The following is a 17,695-nucleotide window of genomic DNA, read 5'->3' as shown; positions in this document are numbered from 1 at the left end:
GTCTCATCATGTTATTCTCTATACCTTACCTATGTCACGATTACAACTTCACATTTATTTTTCAGATCGTCAAACGTTAGTAGTAGCAACTCTGCCCATTGTTCCCACATGACCATGGCGGTGGTCTTCCTATTCCTGTTACCGGTGGCTCTGTTCTTTAACTCGGCAGCTTCACAGTCAACCGGATATACAAACCATACTGTTGGTGGTTCAGCTGGTTGGTTCTTTGACATCAACACTCAAAAGGCTTCTGCTGATTACTCTGCTTGGGCTGCTAAACAGACCTTTAATCTTGGTGACACTTTGGGTGAGTTCTTTTTTTGATATTTTTGAGCACCCTTTTGGGTGTTTCTTGATCGATGGGTTTAGTCATATCTAGAGTTGATTTCTCCATTAATAGTTATTATCTCATAAAGTCACTATCTTTGTTGAAGAAAACTGAAATCAAGAAACTCTAATTAACTTTTCCTCAAGTTGCTGAGTTTTTGAGCAATTTTAGGGAGAAAAAGGGAAAGAAGGGTGATTTTTGTTTTTTATTTTGGATTAAGATTACTCCTTTTTGGATTATTGAATCTGCTTGTGCATTTTGGGGGAGATAAACTTGTTTAACGAACTTATAATGACAGCTATTAGTAAAACAGTGACTGATCTGTATTAATGTCAAAGAATGTACATATTTATGTTCCGTTTGTATCATTGTCCAGTGGTACATTGCATTCGATGACTCAAGTTCTTGGATCCATCTTTGTATCTAAGGCAAGTTGTATAGATCTTAGTGAAGACTGAAAAGTCTTGAGAGATTTAGAAGTTTCTTAATTTGTGTGGTTCGTGCCAATTAATTTGAGGTGTTTGATAGGTTCTTGTAGTTTTTTATTAGGTCTTACGTTCCGTGATCCTGAAATCCTAATGGCTTCTAAGCTGAAGAATGCTAAGCATATCTGCTGCTACATCTCTTCACATATCTCATGTTATAGGCTTCTCTGTTTGGTAGAGTAGATCAGATCAGTGGTACACAATCTTTGTTGATGATAGATCTTGTACTTTATTCCTTGCGTTTTTTGATTTATCAGATCTCGAAAATTAGTACATAAATTTAAGACCACTGGCCTGGGAAGTTACAATATGCGTTGGATCATAGGTTCTGATGGAAGGAGGATGCACATTTAAGTCGGAGAGTTGAGAAGTTTTGCTAGATTGCTCTTTCTGTCATGTGGTAATAACATAAACAGATTTGGGTATTGTAGGGACTATAGTGTTCAATGTTCCCTTGACCACAAATTGTTGCATTGTCCAATTCTACTGCTGGGTATAGTTAAATGAGCAAGAATTTTCAGAATATCACATTGAACTAACTGATATTCTTAACTAGAAAAATGAAACTAACTAAATTTTATTAGTATCCCGCCAACGTTCTGCCACCATAATCCCTCAAACAAATGCTGATAAAAGAAAGTTCGAAGATTATATGCAACTTGAGAAAAATGGACTCCCGGCTTGCTTTTGTTGCTAGAATCTTCATTTGATATTTTAAGATGAAGTTAATTGTAATGGGGTGATTTCTTATTTCAGTCACGTCATCTGATCCACTATCTCCAAATATGCTGTTGAAGATTAGATTCAAAGTGAGATGAAATATAAGACGTAGTAGTGAGTTGAAATGAAATGGAGTTTGGTACAAAGTTAATGACTTGCTCACAGTTACTGCTATTCTGATTTGTTTTGTATTTATGTGTTCAGTGTTTAATACAAACACCAACCAGACAGTTATTCAAACATACAATGCAACCACATATAGGAACTGCACCACGGATTATGCTTCAGATGATGACACATTTCAGTATCAAGGAGGCAGCAATGAATTTGGTGAAGCGATGACAGTCACTGTTTCATTGACCCTCGAGGGCCAACAATACTATTTCTCTGATGCTGATGATGGGAGTCAGTGCCTGAATGGCATGGCATTCGATATCAAAGTGAGGCATGGTATAGGACTTCCTCCGAGCCTCAACCAACCACCTCCTCCACCCTATGTGGAACCGCCATCCACAGTCGAAATTGCTGAGTCACCGCCTATCACCGTGGTAACCAGCAGCCCTAACGGTGGTGTGAGGAGCAGTGCTAGATTCTTCTTGGCGGTTTCTGTACTTGTAATGTTGGTGTTGCATTTGGTCTAAGGTGGAAAACTATACTTCCTAGTTCCAAGACAGATTTGAAAGTTGGAGCTATCCATATATTTATTGCTTAGAAATGAGAGAAAGAAAAGGAGTTAATTCAAATTATTACAGGTTTTTGTATTGTAGCATATTTATCTATCACATTTTTCATTCAATTGTCCTGTATTTACCACAGGCTGTTATATGGAGAAATCTATTGAGATAATTTTTTATCCAATTTTTGATTGATTGAGAGAGGCTTATTAGCCCCAAACAAGGATCCAAAATTCCAAGTGGTAGGGATATCATACATACCACTAGTAGGCACTAAAGTTTCAAAAGACAAATGAATCTTTCAATCATTGAGGAACATCACCTATGGATAAGTATCAAGCATTCAATTTGGTGACCCCAAAATATAGGGGGTATGCCTACAAAACCCAAAAGTTTTATTCTCTTAATATTCAAAAATTAAGATAGAATTAATTTAATTTCTTTTATAAATATCGTAAAGTTTTAAAATTAAAATCTTCATTATAATTGATAGATAAAATATATTTTAATTTTTTTGTGAGGCACGTAAAAGAGAAAGTGAATAAATAAAATTGATGGAGAAAGTAAAACGGGCAAAAGAAGAAGAAAATGAGAAGACAAGACAAATCTAAAAATTGATTGCAGAGAGAGACAAAGCAAAGAAAGAGGAAAGAATGCCCTGAGGAATAGGGGTAGGTAGTAAATGTAGTGCTTAAAACGTTAAATCTTCATTTTCATTAAAGTACACAATGAATTGAGTTTGATACTAATCTTTTTCTTCTTTAAACTGAAAGATTTTGTGGAGGAAAGGGATGCCAAGCAACACCATTTTAGTGGAGACCCACTTCTGAGTGAAACAAACAGTGATCGTTTTCTTGTCGGAGAAGCAAAAAGTTTCAGTTTTGGTGCATACCAAGATATTTTCTTGAAGTGGGGTTTGCTTGTTTTAGAACAACTTTTTGATTCTTGAAAACTTTGTTATTAACTTTATCTTCTTTCTTCGGGGTTTCTGTTAGTTTTTCTGTTTGGGGAGTTGGGATTTTTTTTCCTTCTTCTGATAATTGAGGTGTCAATGTTATTAGGGAAATTGGGTTGAAGTGATCTGAAGTAAAAATGGGGTTGATTACTGGGATTCTGACGGGGATGATCTGCGGGATAGGGTTAATGGCAGTTTGGAAGCATATGACGAGGTACAGGAGCAACAAGAGAATTGCTAAGGTATTCTCGCCATTCTCCAGATTTAAATGTTTTTCAAGTTTGTCATAACTACAATTATCCGTCAATCCTAACATTTTAACAAACTAGTTGAGGTTGGCTATTTGAATCCTCAGTATCTACTCTACTCTGGCTGGATCCATTTCATTCCAATACTCAATAGTTTGTCTTTTAAGCCAATTTTTTAGGGTTCTGTAACTCTAAATTTTCTGGCAAATAATGGACTTATGGTAAGTATCAACCCGAGAATGGAAATTTTTCCTTTGAGGTTCTCTTTGACAATTTACTTATTATTATTATTATTATTATTATTATTATTATTATCAAGATGAAGATTTTTGTTTTCAGGTTGTTTCTCTTTGACCTGTAGTGTACTTCATTGCGATTAACGAGTGAGGTAGTTAGTATTAGTTACAACTCTTAGTTTTTACCAGAGGAGCAATTTTGGAAAGCACTCTGAAAATGGTGATAATTTTGTGTCTGTTAGGCGACTAAGTTGTAGTTTCTACTAATGATATGTTTGTTAGTGTGTTACTTTAGAAGATGTATAGCTATATGTTTAATAGTGGAATGTTTGTTAGTTTCTGCTATTGATGTGGATAAGGTGTTTCATAGTTGCTGCCTAAGCAGTAGTATTTGGCTGCTTGATGCTCGACTTTGCTCAGATGAGGTGGTAGCTGATATTGCTCCCTGTGGTACTGCTATAAGTAGTATAAAAACTGGGCAATGTTCTTACTTCATCAAAAAAAAAAACAAAACTGGGCAATGTTGTTGCTAGTGCCAAGATTTACATCCTCATCGTCATGCTTGCAAACAACATTCAAATTTCTGATATGCATTTGTACTTTCTGAAGGACTGGTATTCATTTCCTTGTTATATTTTACATCTTTTTACAGGCAGTAGATGTAACAGTAATGGGCTGCCTCTGCAGGGATGATCTAAAGAAAGTTTGTGGCGATAACTTTCCTGAATGGATATCATTCCCGGTTTATGAACAGGTTGAATGGCTTTACTTGTTTCAGTTTTGCCCTTTATTTCATTGAATCTTGTTCTTATGACACTTAGTTCATTATTTTTCCCTTTTATTGCATTGACTCTTGTACTTGTGTCACTTAGCTCATTTACTCAAGCTGAATTGTGAATAATCTTCTTAACATCTCCGGAAGAAAAGCTCAAAGAATTAATGCCCTCATATATATATTTTCAAACAGAAAAATCTTCCTGTCTTTGAAGAGATGCATATTGTTCAACTGGCCTTGTTAGCTTATCGTTATGATAGGAACAAAGATTCACTTAATTCCTTCTTCTTAAAGCTAAAAGGCAACTTTCTTCACTGTGATTTAGTTACAACTAATGATTTTTCTCGAGGAATGAAGACACTGAAGATCAGTTTTAATTACAACAACATACCCAATTTAATCCTACAAGTGGGGTGTATGACTCATATAGGAGATATGTTATATTTAGACTATTTTTTAAAGTATATTACCCTCAAATATGGAGTAACAATACAATCTAACAAAGAAATGGGTAATTTAATGGTAAAACGGTTAATAATTCAGGAAATTTATGATTATTTACAAGAAAAGGGATCAAAAGTGTGTTGATAAACAGTAATCTCCATATCTTATCAATGTCAGTTGTGAATCTTAGTGGTTATGCATTTCTGGTGTTTTCACGAATTTTTTCTCCACGCAATTTAAAGAAATAAATTGATACAGTAATCACGTCATTGTTAATTTGTCTCATTTTATATGTCATGGCAGGTCAAATGGTTGAACAAACAGTTGAGCAAATTGTGGCCATTCATTGCCGAAGTAAGATTTTTACTCATCTTTAGCTATCCTGAGCAATTTTCTGCTTTGTAAACTAGTTTTAGTGTAACTCAGTATAATCGAACTTTGTTTTTTTGTTTTGTAACTGATAAATCTCCGAGGGTTGGTGGTGTACGGTTCGGAACTTGGTGGAAAATGGAACCAGTCCCTCTTACCATTCTCTACTTAAATACCAGATTTCTGTCAGTGGCAGGGTTTGAACTCGTGACGTGCACCTAACCCATATATCACTTGCTAGGCTCTTGCTACTAGACCAAAGCCCTCGGGGGTATATAATCAATCTTTGCTTAGTGTGTTTAAAATCTTGCGGATATTTGGTTCACAACCAATTACACAAGAGACTATAATACATGAATAATTATCACTGTATCATGAAATTTGTATATATGTTGTGGAATTAAAAACATGGATTTGAACTAGAGTCAATACTGCTTAATTTAAGCATCATTCGTTAGTCACTTTGAAAAATCGGATAGTAATCTTACTCAATAAAGGATATCGGATTAAATAACATTGCAATTTTTATGTGGAAAATGTAACTAAATTGTGTGATTTAGTTTTCTTTTTAATATATTAAAACTTAAATTGTGTTACACCAAAACCAAGAATTAGCTCTCATAATCAGTACCAATGTAGAAATATTAGTATTTAAACTCAAAATTATTAGAAGTTCTTACTTTATAATACGATCATGAGTTTTACCTTCGGGGTGGCCCAGTGGTTTGGACTTGGGACTTCCATGTTGGAGGTCTCAAGTTCGAAACCCCTTGCCAGCGAAAGCAAGGGGTTTGCCTTCTCGGTCGAGCTCGTCGCACCGGGCGTGCCTAGTACGGGTTACCTCTCCTATGTGGTTTGCGCGCTATTGCATAGGAGCGGGGGTTTTACCCTGTGTGCATCCAAAGGGTAGCGGCTGCGGGTTTCCCTTGTCATAAAAAAAACGATCATGAGTTTTACCTTCGGGGTGGCCCAGTGGTTTGGACTTGGGACTTCCATGTTGGAGGTCTCAAGTTCGAAACCCCTTGCCAGCGAAAGCAAGGGGTTTGCCTTCTCGGTCGAGCTCGTCGCACCGGGCGTGCCTAGTACGGGTTACCTCTCCTATGTGGTTTGCGCGCTATTGCATAGGAGCGGGGGTTTTACCCTGTGCGCATCCAAAGGGTAGCGGCTGCGGGTTTCCCTTGTCATAAAAAAAAAACGATCATGAGTTTTATTCCTATTATGAAAAGCTGAAAAGTAAACCCAAGAAAAATATGTTGACTCTATAAAATAAGGGTGCTTTACTCTAAGAGTAATTTTGTCATTTTAGGTGGTCTTATCGGTTTTTGCTATTAATACATTCTTCTACCCATATAAAATAATAAATAACTAGATAAATTATGTATGCATTAATTGTGCAAGAAATCAAATGGTAATGTTGTATCAGTAAAGTAGAATTTTACGGCAAAATAATTTTCTCCTATACGAGAAACCAAAACCCCGAAATTTCTTTTTTCTTTCTAATAAATATTATTCAATGTTCTAAAAGGTAAGACACGATATGTGGGGCCTAAGATCCTGGATTTTTTAAGTTTTCTATTTTATATATAATAAAAGATAATAAAACAATGAATTATGAAAATACATTAGAAGTTTTAGGAGTTTAAATTGATTTAAAAGTTATTGGAAATTTTAACACAAGTATCTAAGCATACTACTAAAAGTAAAAGACAATATTTTTTATTACTGAGAAATCCTTGAGAGCCTGTACATGGTTTGAAACTCAGTGTACCTCTGCCTATCTCCACTTAAATATTCCCTCCTTACTATCTTATATAATAGTGTGTTTGATTGAACACAAAAGTAGGAGTTTTGAGACTTGTAGCTTAAAACAAACTATAAAAACATTTATGTGGCTAGAAACCATTCCATTAAGTGTAAAATGAGAAGTTTAAAGTTAAATTGTTTCTAAATATAAAATTGTGTCTTTTTTTTCTGGCAAACTAAAATGGAAGTATGTCACATTAAATGAGACCAAAGGAGTACCAAGCTTCTAGTTGGTCAAGAGGGTCGAACTCGTGACATGCGCCTAACACTCATATCGCGTGTTGCACTCTTACCACTGAGATGAAGCCCCAGGGCATACAAAAGTATAAAATATCACAGATACAAATTAAGTACAATGTCTTACGAACCTGAGCATTATACTGGAAAATCATCACAATTTACGAAAGAGATGTTATCAAGCTATACATGTACCTCCTAGTAAGTAAATAAATCATGAAAGTTCTTTAATACTACTTTTCAAAGATTATTCCTTTTAAAGTTAAATTTTAGCTTAAGGTGCTCAAATATCATATAAATTAAAATATGACTGAAGTACAACTGGCATTCTGCTGTTCCAACAAGTAATTGCATGAAGAAAAAATTATTAGTACTACGGGAAGTTAATGCAAGTTGATAGGTCCTTCAATCATCGAGTACACAAGAGTAATGCTTGAAGAGTATTAGTCAGATGTATTTACTCGTCAACACTTGGTAGTTGGTAGTCAAACAAACAGGTTCCATCACCCGTCAGCACAAAAGGATAACATTGTTATCAGACGGAAGAGACCTTTTTGATATTTGGTGAGAAAAAAAGATAGGGCGGGGTGATCTTGCCTTTGAACGTCAATTACTATAATTAGAGTCATTACTAATGCATAGAATATTTTACCTATCTTATAGTGTATTATCATGAGCTTCTTCTTACAGATTTTTCCCCACCAATTAAAGATAACTTATAATATGATATTTGGAATGCTCAAAGAGTAACATTTTTTCCTGATTAAGGAATCAAGTTAAATAATCAGGAAAAAACATAGAAGGCAGAACTCTGAACTACGCCCATAGGCTAGGTTCCTTCCCAGTCCAATATTCGAAGCATGTTAGCATTTAATTTTGACTGGAAAGAGAAAACCCAGTTTAAAGAAAGAGACTTGCTTCTCGAGACCAAGAACAAGTGATGACGTGAAGACCAACTATCTATTGTGATAAAAGATACCGATGAGGTTTACCGGTAATAGGTTCTCAATCAGAGAATATATGAAATCTAGACTCCAATTAGAGTTGTAAATGCTCAAATTTCATATTTAAGATTGAAAAAGAGTAAATGAGGAGTCAAAGATTAGCTTAGGAATTTTGATGGTGAAGGCTTATTAAGAAATCATTTTGAGCAGTTTTGTTACTCCCTTCATTTCGCTTTATGTCTTATTTTGACGAGGCACGAAATTTAAGAACACAAAAAAGTTGTTTGAATCTTGGGATCTTAAACTAAAGAGGTGTATAACATACCAAAATCAGATGAAAGAAGGATACAAACAGATAAGTACTGGTGGCATTCAAGACTTCAAATGGCCTTGGAAGCAAATCTGGAGGAACAAAGTGCCACACAAAGTGGCATGCTTTACATGGCTACTAGCCAATAAAGCAGTTTTGACGTTGGATAATGTGGCCAAGAGAGGAATCTCTCTATGTAACAGATGTTCCTTATGTGGTAAGGCTAATGAGACAGTGAGACATCTCTTCTTACATTGCAACTTTACTGAGCAGCTGTGGCAGATTTTCCTTAATCTCAGAGGCATATCTTGGTGTATGCCTAGCAAGATTGATGAGACTCTATTCAGTTGGGAGATGGCTGGAGTTGGGGCTACAAACAGAGAAAGATGGAGGATGATCCCTGCTAGTATTTGGTGGACTATATGGAGGGAGAGAAACGAGAGATGTTTTGAGAATAGGAACAACAACTTGCAAGAAGTAAAGCTTAAGTGTATTTTGTTGTTCTGCTTTTGGTGTACAAATGTCGACTCCAATGAAACTGAGTCAATCATAGATGTTTTAGGATCCATTTAGATTTGGTTCAGTTTTTGGATAGATTTTACTCCTTTCTCCTTTTGTAAATATGGTTTTTCAGTACTACCTAAGTACTAAACGAAATACAAATGTTACTAGTTTCAAAAAAACATACCAAAATCACCTTTTGAATCTTCTAGTCTTAAACATGCCACACCATTCTTATAAAGGAATGTCATTTAGGGTAAATGGAATGTTGGAACTAAAAATAATGGTGACATTCTTTTTGAAGCAGACAAAGGGAGTATTTTTCTTCTGAGCAGTGAAACCTAAATTAGGAAATGTTGTACAAAATTTGCATAGGAACTGTTTGATGAGCCTCAGTCATTGATTTTCAATGTAATGACCAAACTGTCTCTTTAAGCAATCTTCAAACCTTTTGTCCTTTTAAGCACTGTAATTTTAGTACTTCTACTTTTTCAATTAAAAATTGAACGTATTCATATAGCAAAGCTGCTGACACATTTCATACTGATACTGCCTAATTCACAACGAATTAAGGTTTCTTGCATGTACATGGACTTCTTACCAAGCCAAATGCCTTTGAAGATTCTCCAATGCTTGGAAGCTTCTTTCTGAGAAACGATTCTGCCTTGAAGTTAAAAATTCATTAGGAAGATAGATTTAGATCACAATGGAGACTGATGATCTCCCTCCCCTTGAAATTTGATAGGGCAGAACTTTTGCTTTCTATATAGCTCTGAAGCCCACTGCTCTGTCCAATGGAATTTAGTTTATACTGTTATATATCTCATCTTGCATGACAGTTATTTCGCACGGAGAATAGTACGATAATGGTCATACTTTTTCTATGGTTACACTTGCATATCAAACGGAAAAGTATCTCTAATCTCATTTGTTGCGTGTGAACCATGTTTCTTTTCCAACTTCTGAATTGTGTTAGTCAAGACCCGATCTCTTGAATATGTCACTATGCAGGCAGGAGAGGCTATTATAAAAGAATCTGTTGAACCTCTTTTAGAAGATTATCGACCTCCTGGAATTACTTCATTGAAGTTCAGCAAATTATCATTGGGAACTGTGGCACCTAAAATAGAAGGTAGCAACATCTAAATATCATCCATGTTAAAAGTAATTTATAATTCATTCCAATTAAGTCAATAATTTTTAGTTGTATAACTGTTGATCTGCAAAAAGAGTACTGAATTAGAACTCATGCTATCCAGCTTTCTTTTAATCAAGCTGCCTTTGGAAAGAAAAGGCAGTCTGCTTAGTAGGAGTTTCCACACTGCTACTGGTTCTCTTCATTGTGCTAATTTTCTACTCTTGAGATTCATCTGAATCTTCATATCTATTGACTTGAATTAAGTTTTGGTTTTGAATCTTCTGTAGTTCATCAATGATTCAATATTCATGCCGAAAGGTTTTTGTTGAATTAAGCCATATAGGATTGAGGTTTCACATGATAGTCACCATGGTCATTTGAGCTTTCTTGCTGGTGTCAGTTTTGTGGTTGTTTAAAAAGTAAAAAATGCAGTATGCACTCGTGTTCCGTTCATTGTCTGAAAAGTCAGTGGAATAGTTATTTCTTATTAGTCCTACAATAATGTGAATGCCTATTTATCAAAAGAAATACTCTGAATGCCTGAAAGGATAAAACAATCCACTGGGTGCACTGAAGATCTAGTTAGTTGCATTTTTCCTAATATTGGTGCTATTGGGTTAACGTCTTCGCAAAGTTTGATCTGTTTTTAGGGTATGCTGCTCTGCTTATATTGAAAATTGAAGTGAAAAGAAGTGGGACCAAGTTCCCTTTTTTTTTTTTAACTCCTAAACTTCTATACCATATGGCTAAGAAAATCTTCCTGGTACTACTTGCTTCATGTTGCAATTGATGGCAACAAAGAATCTGCCAAGAGCTTATCTTGTCATGGTTATTGTTACCTTCCTAGCAAGATTGTCGTGGTCGTTATATGCCTGATATTCTTTAAGAGAGTGTCCATGGTGTCACACAGCGCTTTAGCATGTTTATTACTTAATCAATGCAGGTATTCGTGTTCAGAGCCTTAAAAAAGGTCAAATCACTATGGATATAGACTTCCGATGGGGTGGTGATCCCAATATTGTCTTAGGTGTTGAAGCTGCAATGGTTGCTTCTATACCCATTCAGGTGTGTGCTATATACTTTCACCAGTCTATTTTGCTTGGACATTTCAATGTTGACCACCTGGTTATATAGAAAGAGAGTTGCACTGACCATTGCCAAATTGGTTGCAGTTGAAAAATCTTCAAGTTTTCACTGTTATTCGTGTTATCTTCCAACTAACTGAGGAAATCCCTTGCATCTCGGCTGTTGTTGTAGCATTACTTTCTGAGGTATAGCTGAGTTCTATATGTCAATTTGCTTTCCTTATTCTTTTGTTTCATTTCTCCTTCATGTTGTGGCCTTCTCCAATATTTTAGCTACTTTTGCCTCTTGTTATTTGTGTTATCTTCTAACTAACCGAGGAATTCCCTTGCATCCTGGCTGTTATTGTAGTGTTACACTGTCACTTTCTGAAGTATGGCTAAGTTCTATATGTCAATTTGCTTTCCTATATTCTTTTGTTTCATTTCTCCTTTGTGTTGTGGCCTTCTCCAATATTTTAGCTTCCTTTGCCTCTTGTTTACTCTAGGCGGGCAGCAGATCCTTGCATGACCCAGGAAACGCCAAACCATCTAAAGATATCCTCCCATAATCTTGTGGCTAATTTGCAATGTATCAAAATATGGTCCATGTTTTCAGTCCGCCTCCTTACAAAGGAAATATCAACTCATGCAAACAACATTTCGTATCCTAAGATTCTTCAGAGTAAAAATCACCCTTCTAGTAGCTAATAACGCGAAGAAGCACACCTTCCTCGGCACCTTAGGAATCCATACCGAACCATGTGAAAACTATCTTTTTTCCTTACCAGAAGTTTCTCATAGAAGGACTTGACTTAACTGATAACTAATTGTTATTCCCCAACTCCCAACTCAAAACATCGGGTCTGGTTCACATTGCTTTTGAAGTAAATCTAGCAATCTTTGAAGCTCGGACATCTCCCAATCCTGGAAGTTCCTCCTAAACCTCAAATCCCAAAAAGTTTCATACCCTTGTATCCCTCTATCTTGCTGAATAGATACTTCCCTTTGGCAAGAGACTCAGTTCAAAACCGGGAATTCATCCTTAAGCACGAAACTTTGCACCACTTTTCCCCCCCAAAACTAACTCTACTCTCATCCCCAACCTTGAAAGCACTGTTATCAATAAAAACATTCCACCCCTTCATTGTGTTCCTCCATACACCACACCGAAAGGCATAGTGATCACCTTTATTCTCCACCCCCTTCCATTTCACTATGTTCATCCGCAATCACCCCTCTCCAAAAAGCTTCCATTTCACAATATTCATATATATGGAAAAATGTGTATTTGTTGATTGAGACAAATGATATGGAGTAAGAGTTGCGATATTTGTCATGGAAAATTGTTTTCATTCACTAGGAGAGAAGTAATTTTTCTCTTTTTGATGGAAAAAATTAACACATACAACATACCCGGTGTGACTGAATACTGGAAATGAGGAAATCATTTTCTGAAGAAAAAAAATGTCTTGTATCACCTATCTATTTCGTGCTACTGAAGCACCCAACTCCTTGGAATGACTACCATGTTCTCACGGTCACTTTTAAATTACCATGCCCAAAGTACTCAATTCAAACTATTTGGTAAAAATAATATAGGGCTAACGTTACTGGTCCTTCCACTCTAGGTAGATATAATACTCTTACCTTTTGCGCATAATCTCCTTTAAAATTTAGTTCTCAAGTAAACTCTTATAAGCATTATTTTTCTTTAGAATTTGGTTATTTATATTTAAATTGAAATATCTGGAAATATTTTTGCAAATAAGCTCTCATGAGTTGGCCTCCATTTCTAGTATTGAACTGGGATGCTAAATACTTGGGGTCTAAAGTTTAGACATGGACTGTGATAAGAGAATGTCTTTGTTCCAGGGTCACATGAACATGCAAAATCTTCAGTGGTATCAGGAGCATTTAAGTATAGTCATGCATGATAAATCATCTGGGCGCTGACTTATCTTGGTTTACTTCTACATTCTTGGCCAATATAGTTTACATCCCCCTTTTTAAAAATTATTTTATGTTCCTCCCATTATATCTGATTATAGAATGATTTTCTTTTATTCATCGTTATTTGACGATGACTATTCTACCCTAAATTAGATTATTGATCTGAAGATGCGTATGTCCTGATAGATGTTAGAATGAATGATTCTGTTTTTGTTCAATCAGCCAAAACCTAGAATTGACTATGTCTTGAAGGCGGTCGGTGGAAGTTTAACAGCTCTTCCTGGACTTTCAGATATGATTGATGTGAGTGTCAACATCTTCTCTAACAGTACTCTTTGTTATTTCTAGTGTTTCCATTTTTGAATGACAATGCTGTTTTTCTCATTGGAAGGACACTGTAAATACAATAGTGACAGATATGCTAGAATGGCCGCACAGAATTGTTGTTCCGATTGGAGGCATACCTGTGGATACCAGGTATCTTCATTTCTACGAATATTCTAGTGACCAAGCACTTACTTATCAGTTCCTTATCTTCTTAATCCTTGTAATGTGCTAATGGGAAAAGTAGATTTTGGGTTGCTTCAGTTTGCTACTTATATACTAGCGAAAAAAAACAGAAAACAAGATTGTGCATCTACTTAAGGAATGACCTGCTTGAAATCAATTCATACTGCTGTTCCTTCCCTGTCTCAATGTGAATTCAGGTGTTTCAGTTGTTCAGAATTCAGATACATGTGAGGAAACAAAGATCAAGTGGCTTTTGGTAATTGAACACCAAAGTACTGTGGTTTGTGATCCAGTAAAACATGCATATCTTAAATTTTGAGACTGTTTTAGGTAAAAGGTCTTGCAGTGGCTTTATGATCGTAGACGATTGTGTCGGTGTGTACCTATTTCGGACTTATAAATACTTGCTATTTACTTGGGTGCTCCTTATCAAGCTGTTTCACGTGTTGCAATGTATTTATTTGCTTCTTCATTTGGCCTACTGCTGTTATTTTTAATCTCTATTTCAAGTGTCTCAGCAAATTTGTTGTTGGATGGGGAATATAGACACGAGGTGACATGTCTGCATATATATTACTAGTTTTTCATCATTTGTAACCAGTATATCCCTCCATGCAGTGATTTGGAACTTAAACCACAAGGGAAGCTCACAGTAACTATTGTCAAGGCTAATGGCTTGAAGAACCACGAAATGATAGGAAAATCCGATCCATATGCTGTTGTATACATACGCCCACTTTTCAAGGTTAAGACAAAAACCATTGACAACAACCTAAATCCTGTTTGGGATCAGACGTTTGAATTAATTGCAGAAGACAAGGAGACCCAATCCCTATTCGTCGAGGTTTGATTTCAACTATCACATTAGTTCCTGTGCTCTGCTCTGTCTTGAATATCTACGGATGCTGTACATCCTGCTGTTTTAAGTGGATATGTGGGATAGTTGAGCTTCACGTCATTTTGAGCAGGTCTTTGATAAAGACAATATCGGGCAAGACGAGCGAATGGGTGTCGCAAAATTGCCTCTGAATGAGCTTGTAGCTGACGCTGCCAAAGAAATTGAATTAAGATTACTGCCAAAACTTGATATGCTCAAAGTCAAAGATAAAAAGGATCGGGGAACTATCACAATAAAGGTACATCAGTGATTCAGATTCATTTGTTGAGGTTTCATTGTTGCTATGCCACTATCAATCAATCAACCAAACCTGAATCCTAAACTAGTTGGGGCAGATTACATGCAATCCGATAAATCAGTAGTTTACAGCATGCATCATAGTTCAATTAGTTTTCAGTTTACTGCAACCTTAATCCTTTTCGAGGTTTGGAACCGACTATGCTATGCTTAACATTCTTTAATTGTGTATGAAATTTTCTTAACTTATTATCTCTCTTTTAACAACCAGGGTTATAGGATGGTGTGTTTGCTTGTAAAGCTTATTCATTGTGGTGCAGGTGTTGTATCATGAGTTCAACAAGGAAGAGCAGTTAGCTGCTCTGGAGGCAGAGAAGGCGATCCTAGAAGAAAGGAAGAAGCTGAAAGCAGAAGGGGTCATCGGCAGCACAATGGATGCAGTTGGTTCAGGTGTCGGTATGGTAGGAAGTGGCATTGGAGCAGGCGTGGGGCTCGTTGGAACGGGACTAGGTGCCGGTGTAGGCATAGTTGGAAGTGGCTTTGGAGCTGTTGGCAGTGGTCTAAGCAAAGCTGGAAAATTTATGGGAAGGACATTCACTGGCAGTTCAAAGAAGAATGGTTCCTCTACTCCAGTAAACTCTGTTCAAGAAAATGGTGGTGCAAAGCCACTCAAAAGTGAATAGCTATGTGAACTAGACCTCTGCCTTTTTTTCATTTTTTGAGAAACTGTTTGAATAATGAAAAATTAAGTTGGTGTTGATAGAATGGTGATAAATTATGCCAATTTGTGAAATATTTTATGGTGTTGGATTTTATGTACATCTCAAGTTGATGTAATTATTTTCATGAAAATTAAGTCAAGGTGTTATATTTATTTGTTTTCTTTGCTAGCATTGAACTAGGTATGTCAGAAAATTGTCAGCCAAAGGTTTCAGCTTTCTCGTGAACTCATTATTCTCGCCGTGACCTTACTATAAATGAAGTGCTTTCGTGAGGTTGAGGAGGATAGAATATATGCAGATTTTGTTCCACTTTATCCTACATAAGAGACTGTTTTCTCGATAGATCTTCAATTCACGTATTTTCAAAAAGTATGAAAATCACAGTAGTGAAGAAGCAATCTCCCATGAAAGCTTAAAAATCCAACTAAAATTCATTTTATAGGAAGAAAGCAATTCAATTGACTAATAAAAGTGTGCTCTCTCTAATAGCTTCAGAGTAGGCAAAAGTCCTGAGATCAAATCTCATCGCCATTTATATCAAAAAAGAATTTTCATGTGATTATGAGATGGCCAAACACTACAAAGTTGATACAGTTATTTATACAAGAACAAATAAATGGTTTTTAAAGAAAATACATAGAAAAATGGTGTACCTTTTTATAAAAAGACTTATTATGCGTCTCGAAAAAACCAAGTGGATTGTCTACATCAGACAAAGCGTGCTTAATGCTGATTACTCTATGATTTAAATTGTAATTTATAAGTTCGATTTATTTTAAATATTAATTTAATCTAATTTAACATAAATTTTTTTTTTTTTATAATTTCTTCGTACTACCTTTCTTTTACTTATTGATTTTGATATGTCTCTATTGAATATAATCTTTCTACTTTTATTTTTGGTAGGATTGCACTCGTACCATTCTCTTTAGATTTCATTAAATATATTATTATTATTGTAGCTTAAAAATCGACAATTATTTTGAAACGGAAAGAGTATAATATTAATATGGTAGAGGTGACATGATTTAGAATAATGTAAAAAAGGACCAAGACAACCAATGGGCTATGGGGTTGTGTCAGTTCACTATAAAGTCAAAGACCACATTCATAGCTTTAGCTACCTTCCAACCACAAGCACAAATATAGTATACAAAACAACAAACGACTTGCTTATGATTCCTTCCTATAATACTATAAGCTTTTTCTTGTAGGCCATATTGCACATTAATTGATGTTATTTCAAAATATTTTATGTTAAATTTAAAAAATATAAAAAATAAAGTTGTGCTTGGAATTTGGACATGAAAATTTCAAGAAGTTTCTAAAAATTATTTTTTCATACTTCCATTTTCATATTTCCATATGGTTGAAACTGAAATAATGTAAAGAAAAATACGTAAATATATCATGTTTGTAATAAATATTTTAATTACTAGCATATTTTCGATAATGTAAAATATTTAATATGTCAAATTGCAAGATAATATGTCTAAATTAAAAAATAACACTAAAATATGAATGCAACATGTATTTGACCTTTATAAAAAAAGTAGTACAGTAACTAAATAAAGTACAACCTCCTTTTCATGCTTTGGTAAACTCTGCTAGTACCTTTTTTCCCTTTTGTTCTACACTATCTAATTAAAAAGCATTAAACAAACAAAAGAGAAAAAAAAAAAAGGAAAAGAAAAGAATCTTAATGCTAGTAAATTAATAATTTCTGGTATTTAATAATCTGATAGGGTACTTTAATTTTTAAAGAAGGAACAAATGATGTTTACACTTTGCTTACACAGCTAACCTGAATTTGGTTTTCAACTTGCTTTCTAGAGTGTGGCTCCTTCAGTTTTTGCTTTCCCTTTTTAATCGGTGGCAGCGCCAGAATTTTCGTCAAAGGTGTTCATACTTTAGGGACAAGTAAAAAAATAAGTTTAACTTAAAAAATGGAACTTAACTGAACTTATATTCTATTTTTTAACTTTTAAAAATGGAACTTAATTTTTAAAAAATATAATGCTTAATTATGGGCTCAAACCCAAGCCTCCGAGGCGAATTTGAATAACTTTAACCAATTGACTATCTTTCTTTACTATGTTAAGGGAGTCCAACAGATAGTATATATCCAAAATTATCGATATTTAACA

At 35.2% G+C, this 17,695-nt stretch overlaps 2 protein-coding genes across 3 annotated transcripts; both read left to right on the top strand.

Annotated features, from left to right (window-relative positions):
• On the top strand, positions 1-2,391 carry LOC102605339 (cucumber peeling cupredoxin-like). Its single transcript, XM_006339452.2, has 2 exons — positions 1-307; positions 1,738-2,391. The coding sequence occupies exons 1-2, from the start codon at positions 109-111 to the stop codon at positions 2,172-2,174; spliced, it is 636 nt and encodes a 211-aa protein (XP_006339514.2). The 5' UTR covers positions 1-108; the 3' UTR covers positions 2,175-2,391.
• A 379-nt stretch (positions 2,392-2,770) lies between these two features.
• Positions 2,771-15,700, top strand: LOC102604563 (synaptotagmin-4-like). 2 transcript variants are annotated; one of them, XM_006339449.2, is made up of 13 exons: positions 2,771-2,878; positions 2,981-3,116; positions 3,269-3,404; positions 4,299-4,400; positions 5,169-5,219; positions 10,041-10,161; positions 11,111-11,232; positions 11,340-11,438; positions 13,404-13,484; positions 13,573-13,658; positions 14,310-14,535; positions 14,660-14,827; positions 15,147-15,700. In XM_006339449.2, the coding sequence occupies exons 3-13, from the start codon at positions 3,300-3,302 to the stop codon at positions 15,507-15,509; spliced, it is 1,524 nt and encodes a 507-aa protein (XP_006339511.1). In that variant the 5' UTR covers positions 2,771-2,878; positions 2,981-3,116; positions 3,269-3,299; the 3' UTR covers positions 15,510-15,700. The 2 variants fall into 2 exon arrangements, with proteins under 2 accessions (XP_006339511.1, XP_006339513.1); XM_006339451.2 differs by having other exon boundaries at positions 2,782-2,882.
• Positions 15,701-17,695: the final 1,995 nt, after the last annotated feature.

Source organism: Solanum tuberosum, unplaced genomic scaffold (genome assembly GCF_000226075.1).
Source record: "Solanum tuberosum cultivar DM 1-3 516 R44 unplaced genomic scaffold, SolTub_3.0 scf00010, whole genome shotgun sequence".
NCBI lineage: Eukaryota > Viridiplantae > Streptophyta > Magnoliopsida > Solanales > Solanaceae > Solanum > Solanum tuberosum.
Note: the sequence above shows the minus strand (reverse complement) of the source record. Positions and strands in the feature narration are given on the sequence as shown.

Bases quoted from the DNA above. Each gene is read 5' to 3' on its own strand.
- LOC102605339 (XM_006339452.2), top strand. From the start codon at position 109: ATGACCATGGCGGTGGTCTTCCTATTCCTGTTACCGGTGGCTCTGTTC. The intron at 308-1,737 runs GTGAGTTCTTTT...TTATGTGTTCAG, and splicing joins TAATCTTGGTGACACTTTGG to TGTTTAATACAAACACCAAC.
- LOC102604563 (XM_006339449.2), top strand. From the start codon at position 3,300: ATGGGGTTGATTACTGGGATTCTGACGGGGATGATCTGCGGGATAGGG. The intron at 11,233-11,339 runs GTGTGTGCTATA...AATTGGTTGCAG, and splicing joins TTGCTTCTATACCCATTCAG to TTGAAAAATCTTCAAGTTTT. The intron at 13,659-14,309 runs GTATCTTCATTT...CCCTCCATGCAG, and splicing joins GGCATACCTGTGGATACCAG to TGATTTGGAACTTAAACCAC.